General features: G+C 31.9%; 1 protein-coding gene across 5 annotated transcripts in view; it reads right to left on the bottom strand.

Moving 5' to 3' along the window:
• Positions 1 to 19,277, bottom strand: part of ZNF638 (zinc finger protein 638) — a 137,659-nt gene that overhangs the window by 9,361 nt on the left and 109,021 nt on the right. For 4 of the 5 annotated variants that reach the window (XM_054586831.1, XM_054586828.1, XM_054586832.1 and 1 more), the window contains exons 13-23: positions 18,529 to 18,615; positions 18,189 to 18,257; positions 17,767 to 17,807; positions 16,274 to 16,405; positions 14,115 to 14,243; positions 12,510 to 12,551; positions 11,887 to 12,021; positions 10,405 to 10,530; positions 6,900 to 6,937; positions 1,487 to 2,702; positions 531 to 596 (exon numbers count right to left, since the gene is read on the bottom strand). In XM_054586831.1, the coding sequence (XP_054442806.1) occupies positions 531 to 596; positions 1,487 to 2,702; positions 6,900 to 6,937; positions 10,405 to 10,530; positions 11,887 to 12,021; positions 12,510 to 12,551; positions 14,115 to 14,243; positions 16,274 to 16,405; positions 17,767 to 17,807; positions 18,189 to 18,257; positions 18,529 to 18,615 (2,081 nt within the window). The remainder of the gene's footprint in view (positions 1 to 530; positions 597 to 1,486; positions 2,703 to 6,899; positions 6,938 to 10,404; positions 10,531 to 11,886; positions 12,022 to 12,509; positions 12,552 to 14,114; positions 14,244 to 16,273; positions 16,406 to 17,766; positions 17,808 to 18,188; positions 18,258 to 18,528; positions 18,616 to 19,277) is intronic. The other variant, XM_054586830.1, reaches the window with a different exon arrangement.

The following is a 19,277-nucleotide window of genomic DNA, read 5'->3' as shown; positions in this document are numbered from 1 at the left end:
GCCCAAATTCCTCCCCTAAAAGAGGAAGTAATTAAAATGACTGAAAAAATTCTATGAATGGTGAAAATCTAAAATAGTAAACAACCAAATATAAAATGTAAAGTGGATGTTTGGCAGTGTAACTGAGTACCAGAAAAATAGATCTTAGCACCCATCCATTTATCAAAATGACCACATTTTTGGAACTGTTGCAAAATGAGGGGTAAGACTCCAGTCAAATGCCAGTGTCCTTCTCACATGATTTTATTCTGTTTATAACCTATTCTTGTCAATATGAGATTGCAGGTATTTTCCTATTGTAATTTTCTTTCTGTCCCTGGGTAACTTTTTGCCCCACACCAAGAATACAAAATGCCTAGTTCAAGACCAAAAACAAACTGGTGGTAGGGTCCAAAGAAAATAAAACATCTCGTTTCTATCCTTTGCTCTAAAGCAATCTAATTATTAAGAAAGACAAAAGTTATAAGGTAGACGAACTCTTCCATGAATGGATAAAACAGAATGGTTTGTGTTAATAAACTGTTTCTCACCTCTTTAGATTTGGAACTTCTACCAGTGGTGCTTTTAGGATTCTTAGTGTTTTGACCAACCAAAGTCTGAAATATCAAGTAAAAAATACAGAGAGAAAAAAATTTACAACTAGGTTATTAATGTTCTTACAAAAGAGAGAGAATTCGAGCCACATTATCCAAACACATTCAGTTATGCCAGCGATTTTCAACTGGTGTGCCACTGTACACTGGTGTGCCGCAAGAATTTTTAAAACATGCAATACCAGACTATTTAGTCAGGGGCACTGGCCTCTTTTCCTTTAGACTGTCTAAAAAAAAAAAAAAAAAAAAAGACAACAGCCAACACAACAATAGCCATTCAGTGTGAATGAATCAAAGTTACACCAATTTTCTTTTTGTCAGATCGGCAAAATACGTATTTTTTAGTGTGCTGCACAGAGAATTTTAATAATTAGTTTATGTGATATGTGCCTTAAGATGAAAAAGGTTGAAAATCGCTGAGTTATGCTAATATTTAACAGGTATACCAAACTAAGTCAACGGTTATTTAACAGTATTTAGAAGTTGTAGTTAAATTCAGTTTTACTGACCTTTCCCAACAATGTCTAAGGTGGCAATCAATAAGCTGATAAATGAAGCTTCAATTTAAAAGAGAAAATAGTTTCCCATTCAGAAGTAGAGTGCTGAATCACCTCAGAGACTCACTGCACACTTTATTTTTAAACCACAAAGTTATGTTTCTGACCACATTTTATCCAAATAATGATTTTAAAACCTGGTAATTATGAATTTGAGCTTATTATTCTAAATGTCTATTGGTTTAGATCAATGGAATCAGAAAGGGGAAAAAATGGGAGCTTGGGAGTGAAGTGGAGACAAAAGTATAAAACAAGATTACATCTCCTACTCCATAGCTGTAACAGGAGAGCTAATCACTTCAAAATACACTGAGCCATTCTTCCTACCCTCCTCACCTTATTGTTGCTGTCATCCCGTTTCATGATGGAAGATCTAGCCTCTGTTTCCTGAGACTGTTTTGTAATATCCCTGTAATCCAGTTTAGAATCCTTGTCTTGCAGGGCTGAGATCCTTCCACTGCCTCCTCTGGTAATACCGCTCTGAGTGGGTTTGAGTTTACTGATGCTTTCAGCCAACCTGGCACTTGTAGGTTTAAGACCTGATTCCTTGACTGAAAGTTTCTTTTCAGCATTTATTTGATCTCTGAGTACAGATTTTAGAAAACTTTTCTGGCTTTCAGATTTTGATGTTGTAGTTTTTGCCTTTGGAGAAGACACCATACCAGCCTTGTTGCTTGATTTGCTGCTAGGTGCACTTGATACAGCCAGCATACTAGTTTTACTAGTTTCATCAGGTTTATTGGCCTGACCCACTCCTTTATTTGGATATGCCTTGATCACAGTGTTTTCTGCAGGTTTTTCTTTAATTGCTACTACAACCTTTTCTAATTTCTCTGCAACAATCCTAGCATCATTCTTTTCAGGCTTCTCTGTTCCTATTTGCAGATCCATTTTGGTTTCCTTAGTATCAAATTCATTCTCCTCCTTTTCATCCACGTTGCTCTTTTCAGAAATTCCCTTTTTGCTCATTGTCTTCTCATCCCCAGTGGAAACTCCTGGTACCAAGGCCACAACACACGTAGATGGTACTATTTCTGCAACAGTTTCATGTTTGTCCACTTCAGCAATAGCTTCTATCATAGCCTGTGTAATCCCAGAAAAGAAGTCTTCTGCTTCAGATGGAGATTCTTCTAGAATTCCTTGGATGTTCCTTTCTTCTATAAATGTACTGTCAGATGCTGCTAACCCTGTTTCAGGATTAATCATTTCTGCCTCTTCCTTCCCAAAGTCACTGGTATACACCTGCTGATTTAAAACGGATTCCTCTACATTTTCAGTGAATAATTCAATAGTGGATGGAATGGATGCTACCAAAGGAATTTCCACTTTGACCTCCTCTCCTTGAGTCTCAACTTCCAACGTTTCAATAGCAAAGTCAGAGTCACATAGTGTTTTTTCAGGTTCTTCCTCACAAGACTCTTCCTGTTGTACAGGAGTTCCTGTTTGAACGCTGGTAATAATTTCTTCTTCAACCTCACTAGGTCTAACAGAGGGACTATCGGTTGTTGTTTGCACCTCACTTTCATCAACTGGATTGTTTTTCAAGTCAGGGCTAAAAGTATTTAAAAACAAACAAAAAAGAACACAAACAAAAACACAAACAAAAATCAAACTATGATGAGAATTCAACCATCATAAATAATCTTGTTGATGCCAATTGTTAAGACTTCCTGATGCATTAATAATAAGCACTGGGAAATCCAGCCAATCAGCATTAAAGTGGTTAAAATGTTTTGATGTAAATAATGTAAACAATATAAAAATTTTAAAGAGATCCTCCATTGCATTGAAGATTTCTTTTTAGTTCAAAGGAAATGGGAAAATTATAACCATTGTAGGATCCTTGCACTCATTTACAACCAATTTTTTTCCTTCTGTGTCAAGTTTGCATCTGACATCGAAAGGCTGAATGTGAACATTTCAAATTATTAATAGGTCCTATCTTTCCAACAGTGGTAAGTGAAATAATAAAATGTGTACAGTTCTATAATAAAGATAATCCATGCATTGAAATTTTAAATATTGTAAATCAACCTTACTTAAAAGGACATAAATAGAAACTGGTAGAAAGAAAAGGCCATACTATAAACCATGTCATTTCTTTATTTGTTTTCTTTTTTTCTGATAAGAAAGATTTGTTTTTAATTTCCCAAGAACTGTATTTCTAACTAATACTTAAAACTTTCATTGGAAGTATTTTTTAAATCCTCTCTCTTGGAGATTTAAAGTTAGAGGTGAAACTGATAGAATCACCCTAACACAAATATGTAGTTTTATTATAAAATATGTGCCTTTGGCTGTATTATGAGAAGGAATACTTCTCATAATATTTACAGAGAATAATTTAAAATTCCAATACATTACTTAAAAATGTTAAGTAAAATTATTCATAAGAAATTGAGAGAATGCAAATCAAATATATGTAATTGATCTTATTTCATCATGGTCTTCCCAAATCTAAAGTAAACAAAAGTATGATTCTGTGATTCAACTACTTTCACTGAGACAGACACATAATAAACTATATTAATCCTCCAAAGATCAGATACAATCTTGAAGAGTAACATGGAAAATTCAGGCTCCTAAAGACAGTGTCCAGCATGTTATCAACACAAATTGAAGTTCAACAAATACATTCACTTAATTACATCAGAAGCAACAGGTTAGAGGAAGATACCAGAAACCGATTATGCCACATCAGTACCTCATACTGACTTTTTTCCTTTTAAATAAAGGAGGAAATGAGACACTGGCTATGATATGTTTCTTAAGGGGTAGCCATATAACCTTTATGTAATACAAGATAATGTATATCTGTATCCTGAGATGTCAATAATATTTTAGAAGTTTGGAAAAAGCAAGTGCTACCATACAAGGGTCCTGAAATTGGAGCCAACAAACTGGTTCTCCCCCTAAAGTTGGTAAATTTAAACTTCCAAATAGATCAGAAAAACACATCTTGATGAAAAATGTAAAGGCAAAGAGGTTAACTAATTTAGGTTAAACAGCCAGTAACCATAGACCTTAATCAGTACATATTCTCTTCATTTGTATAAGCTACCCTTTGTACACTGAAAGGATTTAAAGGCTATTTGAAATAATTCACACCCCTTATATTAAAAAATACCAATGGCTGATTTGAGTGTTCCAAATTCTTAGCACTACTCAAAATAAAACTTGTGGCCAAGTACAAATATAACAAAGACAAGAAAAAGTTGTGACATTCAGTTATAGCAGTTATATATGTATTATTTTTCAAAATATGAGCTTTTGTTTTTAAATTACAAGATTCATGTCTAATAATAAAGATTAAATTCAAATTCCTGCCTCATTACACAACTGCACATTATCCCTAAAGCCTCTACAAATGAGAAACTACCAATCTATTGGGCTAGAAAAATAGCAATAAAGAATTTGATTCCTGGCTCCAGGATATATCAAGTCTTTGCCCCGCACCATATTTAAAGTTTGTCAATTAAAAAAAAAAAAAGCTATTATCTTTTCTATAAGATAAATCACTACACAGCAGTTCCAATTTCAAACTGAGAGCACAGACCTATTGGAAAAATGGCTCAATTCCATACTCATTCATGTGTGCTGATTTTTTAAAAATTACAGCACTTTCTTCACAGAATTCACTTAGCAAAAATTAATATCTAGTTTTCTGGCTAATATGAGTAAAAGTCTCAGTGTTCACCCAGTGAGCTTGGATCACCAGTTTGAAATTTTAAATAAATGAAATTTTTGACTCTAGAGTGAAACAACCAGTCCCTCAAAAGATGAAAAACAATCATATTCTTGGAAATGGCACAAAAAAGGGTTCCAGGAAAGCATTCAGGATACAGGTATTAATCTCCCACCCTTTGTCACATCCCCATCCCCTATAATACCAGTTTCAAAATCTTTAAAAAAGGCATACAATGAAAGTGGGACAAGAGAACAAATGTTAACACTATACCATACATTTGACAAGAAACTTTAGTCTGAGACTTAACAATACTGAAGATTAGTATTTATTTCATTGGCCCACTAATATTTCTGAACATTATTAATGAATTGGTGAAAATTTTATCTTGCATCCTTATTTGTAGGCTTAATCATACGGTAACGGTTATATGAAAGGGGAAAAGGGACAATGAGAACAAGCAAAATTTAGAACTATTATTAAATTATTAATATCTCCATGAGATTTCCTTGAAGTAAAAAGTATATTTAAATACTTTAATTGTAAAGAAAGGATCACATTCACTATGAATAAGTAACCCACAAGTACTTAATACAAAAAACTCTTTTCTCAGGATCAGTTTATTCCAATCAAATGTGAAATATTTGGGCTAAACCCCACATCTTTTTCTCTAATGTCACATAAGTCAGAAAAAAGTACAAGTGGGAATTAGAAAGTTATCAGTGCTAGAACTTTTAAAATTATTTTTTTAAGATTAGACAACTATCTCTAAATTCATTAAGAAATTTATTTTAAAAGGTAACTCAAAACAATAGAGGGGGGAAAATGACCAAAACACAGATGATACCTATTCTTGCATATCTGAAAGAACCTCTGTCAGATGAAATATATAAAGTAGATTTTTCAAAGAGCCTACTTACTTACCAGCCAGAGTTACTGTGGTCAAACTGTAGGTCTATCTTTACTACTACATATGGCATTGTTACTTATTAAGCCCTGTATAGGCTTTCATATTAAATATTGCTACTGGCATTACTTCTTAGGTATATTAATATAATTGGTATGATAATGTATAACTTTAAAAAGTATGTGCTGACACATACATCAAACCTATGGCTTAAAGTTACCAACATATTTCAAGGTACTCATAACCATCTTTATCATTTAAAAGTCTCATTTTATAAAAATGATTTACTGACAAGAAAAATTGTTAAGACATCCTGTTTTTCAGGCATCTTAAAATTAGTGCATAAATAGTTAAACTCTCCATATTTGAAACACTTCCAAAATGCTCTTTAATACTTACAAGCTCTTACTACATTGCTTCTTAACAAATAAGGGTAAATTACGTAGTATATAAAGAAGGGAAAAGAAGTCTAAATCAGTAAATTCCAGTGAAGAGTAGTAAAAGGGAAGTTATTCATTGGTGGGGCAAAGGTGGCAATATGAGTGGATTCATCAGGATGAGAAAGTGACTAAGAAGACAATGTGGTCAAAACAAAGTTGTGAGTCATTAGTTTGTGTAGACTCTGAAGAACAAGCTTTCATCCTCTGAAAATATAAAGCAGTGTACATATTACTGTGTTTTACAAATATCCCTTCCCCACTCTAGTTGTTTGTTAACAAAGTATCAAAATATACACAGAATAGCACTTTTTGGTGTCAAGTCAATAAAATTCTAAGATTATGTAAAAAGATTAAAATTTTACTATCTGTAACTATTTTGGAATAGAAATATCTAATGAGAAGAATATAATACTAATCACAGAACTGAGCTGTTCAAGAATCTTAAAACATTTCAGAAGTCATATTTATATATTTAATTCAAACCGTATTTATACAGTTTTTCTCAAAAAATCAGTAAGTATCGGGAGACAAAAACAAAAAAAACATCCTTTGGGCAAACAAAACCAAAAGAGAAAACCACAAAACACACACGCATGCATGCACGCGCGCGAACATGTAAAATATGAATTTCTTGCTACATGTGAACAAGTACTACAAAACACAAAAATGAAATGCACTAAATAACTAAATACCATACGAAAATGTTAGCAAACTTACCTTTCTTTTTCTAGTTCTTGGTCTTTCTCAGCTTGAGCCTGTAACACAATTCCATATTTTATCAGAGGCTATTCTGCAGGATTTTAAATATTTAACCCAAAAGTGCAATGATTTTAGCTCGTAACAATTTAAGCTAAAACAACAATCTACATCTTGAAAGTAAGTGTTCAGTGCCATATAACTATCAGGTCCTAGGATTTTTTTCTCATTAGATAAATTTAGGTTACAGAGAATAACTGATACATAGCAATTAATGAGAAAAGTGGTTCCTTGGTGTTAACACAAATAAAAAACATTTTTAACTTTAAAAGCCTGATACTCCACCCTTTGCTAAGAATAAAAAACATTCAACCTGAAAATATCAACATCTTCATTGTGCAATTATTACTTTAAAAAAACTTCTATTTATAAGGGAAACTAGTTTTAGAAGCTTTCTGCTCAAAACATCTAGAAGTGAACAAAATTTAAGAATAATCCTTTAAACAAATGTCTGAACCACTAAGAAAGCAATGTTTTGAGGCCCAAAATGGAAGCAGGAATTAAAATTCAGTGCTTATGTATCAAACGCTGGTCCAGGCACTTTGGACACATTGGTGAACAAAACAATACGCCCTTATTTTTGAAGCAAAAATATATGTCCTTTACAGCTTACACATGCTAGCTCCTTTTACTGTGGGAATTGTGTGTTACGAATTGAGAATTATCTTTCTCTAGATTTAGTCAAATTAAAAACTGAGAATTGTACTTCAAAAAAAATTGAATTATGTGCCCAGAGAGGATTCCCGTGTGGCCGCTGGAGTCCCAGAGTAAAGGCTTCCTTTACTGGAGTATTTGATGGGACTTTGAATCTATAGTGTAATGATTTATAACTAAAATTAAAGATGGCAGTTGATAAGGCCCATTCACAGTGTTTCTAAACAGTTTTTCCACTCGTGGGAAATGTTTTTAAGGGCAGAGGGAGAGTTTATATGATAGTAGAGGAAATCTATACCAGATATGTTTATTAGCTAACTTGCTTCTTTATTCACAAATGAATAAAAGAAAAAAAAAAACAACAAATGCACAAAAGTGAACAAGATATGCATACAAAAACAGCTGCAAGTACTGCAGAGAACACAAGAGTTTTGAAAACACCTCTAAAGAATTTTCTTAACGAAACACTCAACAGGATATAGCATCCACAGAATTGGTATAGGTGTTATTTCCAGAAAAACAGAATATTAAAATTGAAGAAAAGAAATAAAGAAATAATGAAGAAAACTCTCCTCAGGTACATTAACACACTAATCTTTAGATTTTACAAATTCCTTGAGCGTTGCTTTAAGCAGGATACAAATCCCAAACCAAGATAAACCTTGCTCACTGCAAGAGCTCAATAATCCTCCTTGAAGATTCTTGGGTCACCAAATGTCCTTAAGACCTTTGCTCTTCTAAAAACCTCAAGTCTTTGATATATTCATATAGCTATTAATAGCTCTGTTATTTCCTTCAGATCTCTCAAATAACTCCATCTCTGAGGGTCTATCCCTGACCACTCTAAAATATACATATCCCCATCCATCACTCTCTATCTTTTTCTCTTGATTTGTCTCCATAGAACTTTACAGCACTCTTTACCACATAACGTTACATGTATTATTTGTTTATAGTCCATCTCCTCCACTAAAAAATCTCCTTGAAGATTAAGATATTGATTGCTCTGTTCATCAATGTATTCCAATGTCTAAAATAGGGCTGGCATAGAAAAGGAATTAGATAAGTATTTATTTAATGAACAGATGCTAAAAGCTTTAAAAGAGAAAAAAATAGAATACATAAAGGTATGATTAAAACCAGCCTTCTCAACAGTCCTAGTTAGGAAAAACAATTAAAAAAAAAAGAAAAGATCTGAGCACAGATTTTTCCACCTAGACAAACCATCAATGAAATACATAAAGATAAAATAAAATCATTTTCAAACATGCAAGGATTAATATTTGAAAGTGTAACGCCCACACATACTTTCTGGGAAAAATTACTTAACAATGTACTTTAGCAAACAGAAAAGTAATCCAAGAGAGTGGGAAATACAGAATCCAAGAAGTAACAAAAACAACTCAGAACAGCAATAAAAAGGAAATCAAAGATGTATGGTTGCTTTACAAATGACAATAAATTTAGAACTGGGAGTCAAAAGAACAGCTCTAAGAAGAGAATGAATTCTATTAAACAAATAGTAAGTTATAGGCCCTGAATTACATGAAGACAGTCTTCTTTTTTCAACGACAACAAAAAACAATTCCTAAACTGTACAGGAAAGCCATAATCTAAATACTGAAGAAAACGAAAACATAGCATCATTTTGAGAAATGATAGGGAACATGAGAAAGTCACCTCCAAGTGTACAAATTATAGACATGTAATTTCCTTCTTTAAAAACCCACCTTCACCACTACTGAATTCTGCAGCTAAGACTTTCACAATAAGCCAAATGGGATCTCCAATTAATAAGTTGTAAGACTAAGACGCTGAGTAAGGATGAAGAAGTAAAGTATCAATTCAGGCAGAGGTTTTATACAATTTTCACTTCTTTCATTTTAACTCTAAGAATTTAGGACCATATTTCTAGAAAAAAAATTTCTGTATAGTCAGTATTTATTATAATTCTGAACTTAAGTGAATAAAGCAAAATCTTAAAAAAGAACCAGAAACAAAATTTTGAAAATACAACATTTTGTTGAGAAAAAAGGACTAAAAAAATCTTTTAAAATTTTTTCCTGAAATTAAACAACTCCCTCAATTTGTATTTGTATCAGTGGCAGTATATATCATGATGCATTTACTTACAAATGTTCTATTTAATTTGGTTTTAAAGTGAATTTTCATTTTCTTGAGCTAGCATAAGATTTTTGGCAGATTAACAAACAAAAAACATACATTTGCTAAATTTAAGCCCTATTGTTTACCTGCTGCTACTGAGATACAATGAAGCTATTAGAAAAATAAAACATGAGTGAATTTCATTCTTTCAAAGGTGGACTATTCATAGTTTTCATATATGTATTATTACTGTATAAGCCAAGAACCTGTAAAATCTTATTTCTTATACAAGAAGAGTTTATAATACATATAACTTAAACAAATAAAAGAATAAAGAATAAAGAAACTTCTTTTTGCCAGGACAGAACTGAAATAAACTCAAAGTAGTCTCCACATTCTGGAGATAATCATATTACATATAAGGAATCACTCAACACATTATGTCCAAAAGAAGTTTTAGACTACATTTTCCAAAATTACCTTAATTTATTCTCAAATTTATGCTCCTCCATAAAGCATAAAAAATGGAATAGTGATTACAAAACAAATCTTTAAATGAAAGAATCTAAACTCTAAATCAGTTTGATTAGTGCACAAGAATAATTCTTGAAATTACCTTCGCTGTATACCATATAGCTTTGAGAGAACAACCTTTATGCTTTCTTCATTTTCTAATAGCACAAAAGTTGATACAAAGAAATCTTACCTCCAATGAGTCTACCTTTGGAGATAACGTGCAGGTCAGTACATGGTCACCAATGTTCTGTGGATTTTGTTTCAGAAAGCTGTACATTGACTGAGCAGATTCAGGACTATCTAACTGAAGAATTGCCTTTGGGGAAGATAAAAAAAGTATGAATAGCTCCTAAAAAAATTAGAAATAGAATTACCCTATGATCCAGCAATTCCACTACTTGGTATATACCCAAAAGGATTGAAAGCAGGGAACTACACAGATATTTGTACATCCATGTTCATACCAGCAATATTCACGACTGCCAAAAGTTAACAGCAACTCGTGTCCATCCACAAAACATGGTATACAATGGAATATCATTCAGCCTTAAAAAGGAAATTTTGATATATGCTACAACACATGGTGAAAGACAATATGCTAGGTGAAATAAGCCAGTCACAAAAAAACAAAGACTGCATAATTCCACTATATGAAGTACCTAAAGTAGTCAAATTCACAGAGACAGAAAGTAGAATGGCAGAATGGCGGTTGCCAGGCCCAGGAAGAGGGAGAATGGGGAGTTACTGTTTAATAGACAGAGGGTTTCAGCTTTGGAAGATGAAAAAAGTTCTGAAGATGGATAGTGGCTGATGATTCCGTTAACAATGTGAATAATTTTACTTAATGGACTGACACTTAAAACATAGTTAAATGGTTAATTTTGTTACATACATTTTACAATAAAAACTGCCATCTCCCTTCCATCCTATACTACCATTTCTAAAGTACCAAACGTGTTCTATGCATGTTAGAAGCCTGTCAAAGAAATTAATAATTTGCTGTTGGTCAGTTATGTACTTTTTATAAACTTAAGTATTTCCAACATTCATATGAAACCCTATCTTTCTAGGTAATATAAGGTTGATCAAAATCTACTTTTAATGGACATACATATTTGACTTAAACATTAAACAGAGGACACAGCTAATGTAAAGAAGTTAATAATTTCTTTTAAGGAAAGAAGCCAAAGCACAGACGAATGATCATTTTATACTTCTTTCCCTGTAACTAAACAAAGTGGCCTAACTTTTTACGTGTTTTATAGCTAGAAGGGACTTTAGAAAGTAACTGCTAACACCTTTTCATTTTACAAATGAGAACTAAAAGTGTAAACCAACTTAGCCAAGGTACAAAGGTAGTTTTAAAGCCAGATGAATTCAATTTAAAACTTCCCCATAAGAGAATGCTCTTTGTACTATATCATCTTTCTCTTTTGTTCAAGTTTTATTTCCCCTTAAAACTAGCCGTTCTCAGGAGAGAGAAAGATCATCTTTTCCTTGTCACAGCCCAAAGAAAATACACTGGCCTATCATAATTCCACTAAGAGGTTGAATACTACTTATAGATGCTTCAGTTCAGAAGCTAAATTAAAAGCTGCTGACCATGTGAATACAGGGTCCAGTTTTATATTCTCTATGATCATACAGCTAAAATAGGGAGGGAGCTTGTTACCTTGTTTTTATTACTCAAGTATAGATGGTGATCGACTTTTCCAAACTGAAGTCCAACACAAAGTACACACTGAAGTCCATCTTCTGGTAAGTTATCAAGATGTACAAATCGATTGTATATTTTATCTGTATTTGCCTATAGTTTTTTTTAAAGAGAGCGCACAGAAAAAACACAGCTTAAGTATCAAATGTAAAACACAGATTAACAGTAATTTAATTTTTTAGAGGTCAAGCAATATCGTCTCTCAAGACTAAAAAAATGACCATATGGGTGAAGATAGCAAAGTCTTAGTTTTAGATTTGAGTAATCGATGACTCAATACACTAAAACAGGAAGTTATCATCTATTAAGATAGTATTTTCCCAAAACATCCTCAGACAGGTATTAATCTATTTGGCCACTTAATACAGCTCCAGTATCTGGAAAATATTTCACATCAGGGATTACCATCACCTTTGATTTCTTATTTTTACCAAGAGAAGAGCCATCTGAAACTCCATTGCCTCAGTATTTTAAAATCAGTACTAAGGTTTCCTTTAATTTCTAACAGGTGAACACATAAATAACCAATGTTTTTATCAATTAAGTAAGTGTAGGAAAGCACTACTTAATGTAAAACTTACCTCTGGATCATTTTCTTTAATCAAGGTTGTAAATATAGCTTCCTAGAAAAGCAAAATGGAACAAGGTTGAAGGTGTCAGCTCTTCCTCATTCATATATTAGTCAAGATTTATAATAAAATAATTTCTATGAATAATTAAGCACTGTTCCATAAAATGAAGAGTGAGCAAAAGGTCTGCTCCTTCCAAAATCTTTCCTTCTTCCTAAACTAGTTATGCAAGTCCCACCCTCCCATATGCCTTTATTTATTTATTCCCCTAAATATACTAAAGATTAATACAGTGGTACAATTTAGGGGAGGACACTCAAATTCACATACAAGAATAAGAGATTTAATTTAGCAGACAGAAAATTTAAATTATAAAATACAAAGTTAACTAAGCAAAGTAGGGAATAAGGAAGAACAAAGATCTAGGTCAGTAAAAAAGAGCAAAGGGTTATTAAATGTATATAGCATTTTGGTGCTGTTGAATTATAAAAGTGGCATGAAACAAGAATGTCAAAGCTAATGGAAGCTTTACGTGTACAAGAAAGAAACTTTATCTTATAGAGACTATAGTTTTTAAACTTTTTTTCTCTTCAATATTACTGACATGTATAAAACAATCCCAGCAACTGCATCACATTGATTCACAATAGAGGGCTTTTTTCAACCCTCTACCTTGCATTTCTACCTTGGGTGTCCGACCCATGGCCCATGGGCCACATGTAGCCCATGATGGATATGAATGCAGCTCAACACATCTTAAGTTTATTTAAAGCCTTTTTTTTTTTGCTCATCAGTTTTCATTAGTGTTTGTGTACTTAACGTTTGGCCTAGATCTAGGCCACACTGGCAGAAGAGGAGTTGTCTTGGGCCACACATTAAACACATGAATACTAAAGAAAACTGATGACCAAAAAAAAGTTTAGAGTAAATTTACGGTTTTGTGTTGGGCCACATTCATAGCCATTCTGGGCCACATGTGGACCGTGGGCTGGACACACCTGCTCTAGAGATTTTAATATCTGCCTCATGCCCCTTAGCAGATGACAGTATGCCATGTAGAAACAATGAAGGGTTTCTAAATCACTTAAATTTCAATAGATTTGAATTTTATGTCAGCTTCAGGATTTTATGGAAAAAAGTTTTCAGGGAGACAAAAATGAAGGTAGAGGATACGAAAACTACTTTCACAGGAGGCTTTAAGAGGTGAAACAAAGGTGAATGGGCTGAACAGGGAACAAATTCCAGAAATATTTAGAATTTAAAAGGAAAGACCTAGTGACAAACCATGAGAAATGAGAGGAAAAAAATTAAACATAACCTCTGGGATTCTAGTTTGCATGACAGATAATGGCAGAGAGATAAGAGTACAGACAGTAGAAACAGTACTCTACAGACTATAGTTAACTTCTGTTCCAATCGAACATACGTGCGGGATGAAATTCCCTCAGAATGGAAGTAATTCTAAAATGGTGGGATGGCAGATCATGGAAGGACAGAAAGAACCTTTCTCATGATCTGAGAGAAAATGTATTAAAATCACCACCACCACAACAGCAAAACACTAAAACTGAAAAATAGATTAAATAAAAATTTAATAAAAATGATAGTAGTATTTACCTCATCTTTTACACTCATGTTTTCAGGAGCCATACTTATTGACAGTTGATTTCCATCCACTGATATTGGGAAGCAGGTATAAAATTTTATCATAGAATCGGCAGATTTTCTATTTATTTCTAATATTGCCTTTTAAAACAAATTGCAAGAATGAAAGAAGTGTTGTTAGCTTTTCTCAAAAGAATTTAATACTTAGGTATCAAAGAAACTGAGTAACAGTAAATATTTTAAAATAAAAAATGTATTCCTCAGAAACACAAAGGCCAATAAATTTAGAATATTATAACCATAATCAAATATTAATGAATGGGTGAACTCATAAGGCAACACTAAAGAAAAAACAGAGAGAGGACATTCTAGTAAATGACATTAAAGAAAATCTTACTTATCATTGTATCCTTAGTACCTACTGCAGTATCTTGCATATAGCAGATATTTAATGAAAATTTGTTAATAAATTTAATGATCAATAAAATATAAAAAATATGGTAAGTGACAGAACCAAAGAAATGTGCAATGATTGGCTATGATTGGACTTATTTTTAATTTTGTTTTCATAAATATAAAGTGTAGCTTCATACATTTTGGTTTTAATTTTCATACCTGGGTAAGCAAAGAGGTTAATGAGATGAAAATCTTCCATATATAATATTTATTTATAGTTGTAACTTTTAAAAAATGAGTTGTCTTTATGCCATTTGCCTATTTATTGAAATTTTAAATATAAGGTCTAGCAGAAGTTAACACCTGCTTGAGTGTGCTTGGTAGGGTAATAATATGGATCTAATAATTTATAGTTTTAATCTGAACATTTCACCTAGAATGTCATATGGTGTACTTTTGAGTGTGATACTGTTATGTTACAGATTACATGCTTATGATTTTGTAATGAAAGATTTTGTAGTAAAAAGGGGCATTATTTGTGTGAGACACTATTTTTTATAGCATAATGTAGATATGAATCTCTTCCCATTTTACACAAATATTTCCATTTTTCTTTTATTATGTTAATTTTATAAATGTTTAAATAGTTATACAATTGTCTCCGAAAATATTTGGGAAAATATTAAATCGCCAAACAGTTAATAGTACTGCTCAAATCTAATCAGAACTGAACAGATTACAATCCAGACTTTCTATATTTTATACTTAATAATTTATCTACTTATATTTTAGTATATGATACAAAATATGAATTTGAATTCCTCATTCCCAGATTCCCACAATTTTCTCCAATTTCAATATATTGTCATAGAAAAAATTTTACATTAAAAAATGAATTCCTTTATATTCTTGTCTCTAAACATAATCTTTTTAATAAACAGCTTTAGTGAAATATAATATATATATATCATAAAGTCCACCTGTTTAAGTGTAAAACTCAATGGTTTTTAGTATATTTACAAGGTTGTGCAACCATAGAAATAATGTACTCTTAACGTGAAATGGCATATAACTCACTCATACTAATCCTCCTCTCCAGCTGTTTTCTTTTCTTAAGAACATTGGCTCCAATTTCCATCACACATACACCCTTCACTACTCTCAAAGATCCCTAATGATCTTCAGCTCTCTACTGTAAAAACACTAATGGTATCCCACCACTCTAATGGTATCATTTTCACTACTTAAAGTTTCCTGAAATCTATCTTCACCTTCTGTAAAATACCTTCCATTATTAGTTCATTATTAACAATAACTGTTTTTGTTTTAAAATTATAAAAGCAGTACATACTTATCAAAGAATACTTAAAATATACATAGGTTGTTCTAAGTACCGATAACATCTTTAGTCTGAGTAATAATACTCTTATTTGAGTATCATTGGTAAAATAGCAGAAATACTAGTAAAAAAGTGCTCTACAAAATTTTATAAATCATTTAAAAACCTGTATTAACATAATAAAAATGTAACATTTTCTATTAAACTACAATTTTGAGCCAACCTTTGACATATTAGTAAGCCATTCCTCCTTGTCATTAAAACATCTCATTACAATACAATAATGCAAAATAAGATATATCTGTTTCATATTTTTAAAATTCCTTAACTTAAAACAGCTTAAATATTTTTGAGGTACTGATATTAAACCTTTTTTTGTGAACCTAGTATTTTCAAAATGTGCCTGCAGAGAAGAACAGCTATTATCAACTCTTACCTTTTTATGAGATGATAAAATCAAAATATCCTTTGTATCACCGAATGGTTTTACTAGGTTGTAAACTTCTTCTATAGAATATCCTTTATTTGGCAAATTAGAAATAAGTACCACGCACATTTCCTCTGATTCCTTCAAACCAAATTTAAGAACTCATATTAATATTTCTTTAACTGCTTTTATATTTACGTAAGCTTACACTGCACACCATGTTATGTTAGTATTTAAATTGCATTAAATACCAAAATTGATCAATTTGGAAAGCTGGTCTGAACCTCAAACTAAAAACAAGACAAAATGCAAATTTCTTCTCTTCAAGTACATAGAGTAATTTCAGCCATATCACTCTCATCAAGTCAAGGCCTTTAATTCTCTTTTTCAACGATTTAAAAATGCAAGTTTTGCCTGTCTGTGACCGTAACTTCTTACTTTCAGTTACTGTTGCCATTTCTGTGTGTCTTGTAACATCCACAAGTTCCAAATCAGTATATATCCTTTTATCTTACTGAATAAAATAATCACTTTTAGGCAATATAAAAAAACTTACCTAGTCTCTTAGCATCCTTACCCCATAACCCAATCCCCACTACAAAGTAAACACTTTTTTTTTCCTGCATTCTCTTTCCTCAGATTGACTCTATTCTTCAAGATGACTCGTCAATTCCAATTTTTCCTTAGGTGGATATTGGGGATATCCCCAAAGGTATACAATAGTAAATTTGGCAACTTTTGACTTTTTTTTGGGGGGGGGGGAGGTTGGGGAAGGTAGGAAGTTATAACTATCATAAACCAATTGAGAATGATTTTAATTTAGTATGTCAACTGTGTTCATCAACAGTTCCTTCTGAACTACTTTAAAGTGAATCTAAAATACTCTATTAATATTTTAAAATATCCTTCCTAAAATGAAATAAGACATACTACTTACTACTTGAATGATCTACTAGTCAAAAGTAAATTTATGCTTAGCACCTTAAGATCTGATCCAATAAAACCTAAATTAATGAGGTTTTAATATATTCACAATGACAGATGTAACCATAGGAAAATAGTAAGGTGAACTTCATGCTCTTCAAATAAAACTGCAAACCCCATTTGCTCCTCTAAAAACACAAAAGACAACTGGTATTCTAAATATTAGCATATCTCTCACTTGCCTCTAGGGATGTCACAAAATTCCACTGGTTCTATTTTGGCAACCTGCTGCCTACCCAAAAAACAATTTTAACCTAGTGTTTTGTTCTCAGTGAAAAATAATCCTCATAAACATGTACATTTATTGATATTCTGTTTCTAAGTTTTTGGGACTTACTCTGCAGCTCAAGGTTTTTGCACTCAAACCATATTTTAAAAGTCAAAAACTGGGATTTTTTTACCATGCCAAATCCTGTACATTTTTTAAGTGGGTTTATAGTACCAAAAAAAAAAAAAAAAAAAAAAAGCATCAAAATTTCTTAGGCTTTAAAAAAAATAAGTAAAATATACAGACTAACCTTGTTAACTGTTTCATTTTCTGTGACCACCAACGGAGCTTCTTAAGATACAAAATAAGAATTTATGTATACATTTTATTTATCAAGATCTCACAATATATTAACACAGTAACCACATGAAAATGTACACAGCTGACAAAAGAGTAGAGAATTTAAGTAGGAAATAGCTGCAGAAGTAACAATGGCTTTTAAATACTTAGTTGTATTCGAAGAACAAAATTTCAGAATAATCAAGAAACAGGGTGAAGATCTGAATCGTAACAGTCTTAATTTCACTTAGGTATGATCCTGGTATTTAAAAATATACACACATACATACATACATATACACATGACACACAAAATTAATACTTTATTTTTCTTAAAATTTTAATTTCCTATCTTTCACATAAGAGAACAAAATAAAATTTCTATTGGCCTACCTGAAATAGTTTCTTTAGCACTATTTTCAGTGGCTTTGATTTCCACACTGGTCTTTATTTCAGAGTTTTCTGCATGAAATAGTCTGCTTTAATAGTCTAAAAAAACACACTAATTTAATTAAACTAACGCATCTAAACAGAAACTTACACTAGTTTATTTTGCCACTTCAACTCTCCTTAGGATAATCTGATTTAAGTCAAAGCTCATACAAGTTTCTCTTTGAATATAAAACAATCCCTCTGAAGATATTTAAGCAATAATTTCAAAATATCCTTGAATGTACACTAAGAGGATCTAAAGAAAAAAAAAAAGCATTAAATGACAGCATTTCAAGGTTACCTGGTACAGTCACAGGTTTAATGGCATCTTTGTTTTTGACACCGCCAGGCTTTTTGACTTCTAGAGACTTCTTTCCACTGGATTTTGCTGTTGAAAGTAAAATGGAACCATTGTTCTAAGGGTCTGTTTGATCACTTACTATGTTTCATACTAATACATCAGTAAATAATAATTCAACTTTATCATAAAAGCAGTTCTTTTCTATATATTTATGTCCATTCATTTTCAATATCCATTTACCAAAAAGATTAAAAACAAATTTAAACTGAGATACAATTTTTACTGATGGCCATTAATGAGCCACAAACTTAACCATTGTGACAGAGTACATTATAATCACACACACAAAAAAAATCACATTTTGTAATTTCTACAAAGGTATTTTAAAATTACATTAGTCTACCGGAAAAACACTAACACTAAACAGATCATGTTACATTTATATAAAATAGTGTCCCATTTCTTTATATATATAAAAAATTCTTATAAAAAGAAAAATCTTTACAGTAACAAACATCAGAACTGTACTGCTAGGGAAGGTACATGAAGTAACAGCTCTAAAAAAAATGAGGAAAACAAAAATTAAACCACTTGTAGGGGCAGAGCTGCCTGTGATTATACATGGTAGGGCAAAGTAGGTTTACAGTTATTCATATGGAAAATGATAATAATACAAGAATAACCTGTTTTGCATACTTACAACAGTAAACCTATTTTTGCTAATGTCAAAGGTCAAAGTACCAAAATTT

Source organism: Pteronotus mesoamericanus, unplaced genomic scaffold (genome assembly GCF_021234165.1).
Source record: "Pteronotus mesoamericanus isolate MK-2021 breed Mesoamerican mustached bat unplaced genomic scaffold, CSHL_Meso_final contig_98, whole genome shotgun sequence".
Taxonomy (NCBI): domain Eukaryota; kingdom Metazoa; phylum Chordata; class Mammalia; order Chiroptera; family Mormoopidae; genus Pteronotus; species Pteronotus mesoamericanus.
The sequence above is the reverse complement of the archived record's forward strand: the minus strand, read 5'-3'. Positions and strand labels throughout refer to the sequence as shown.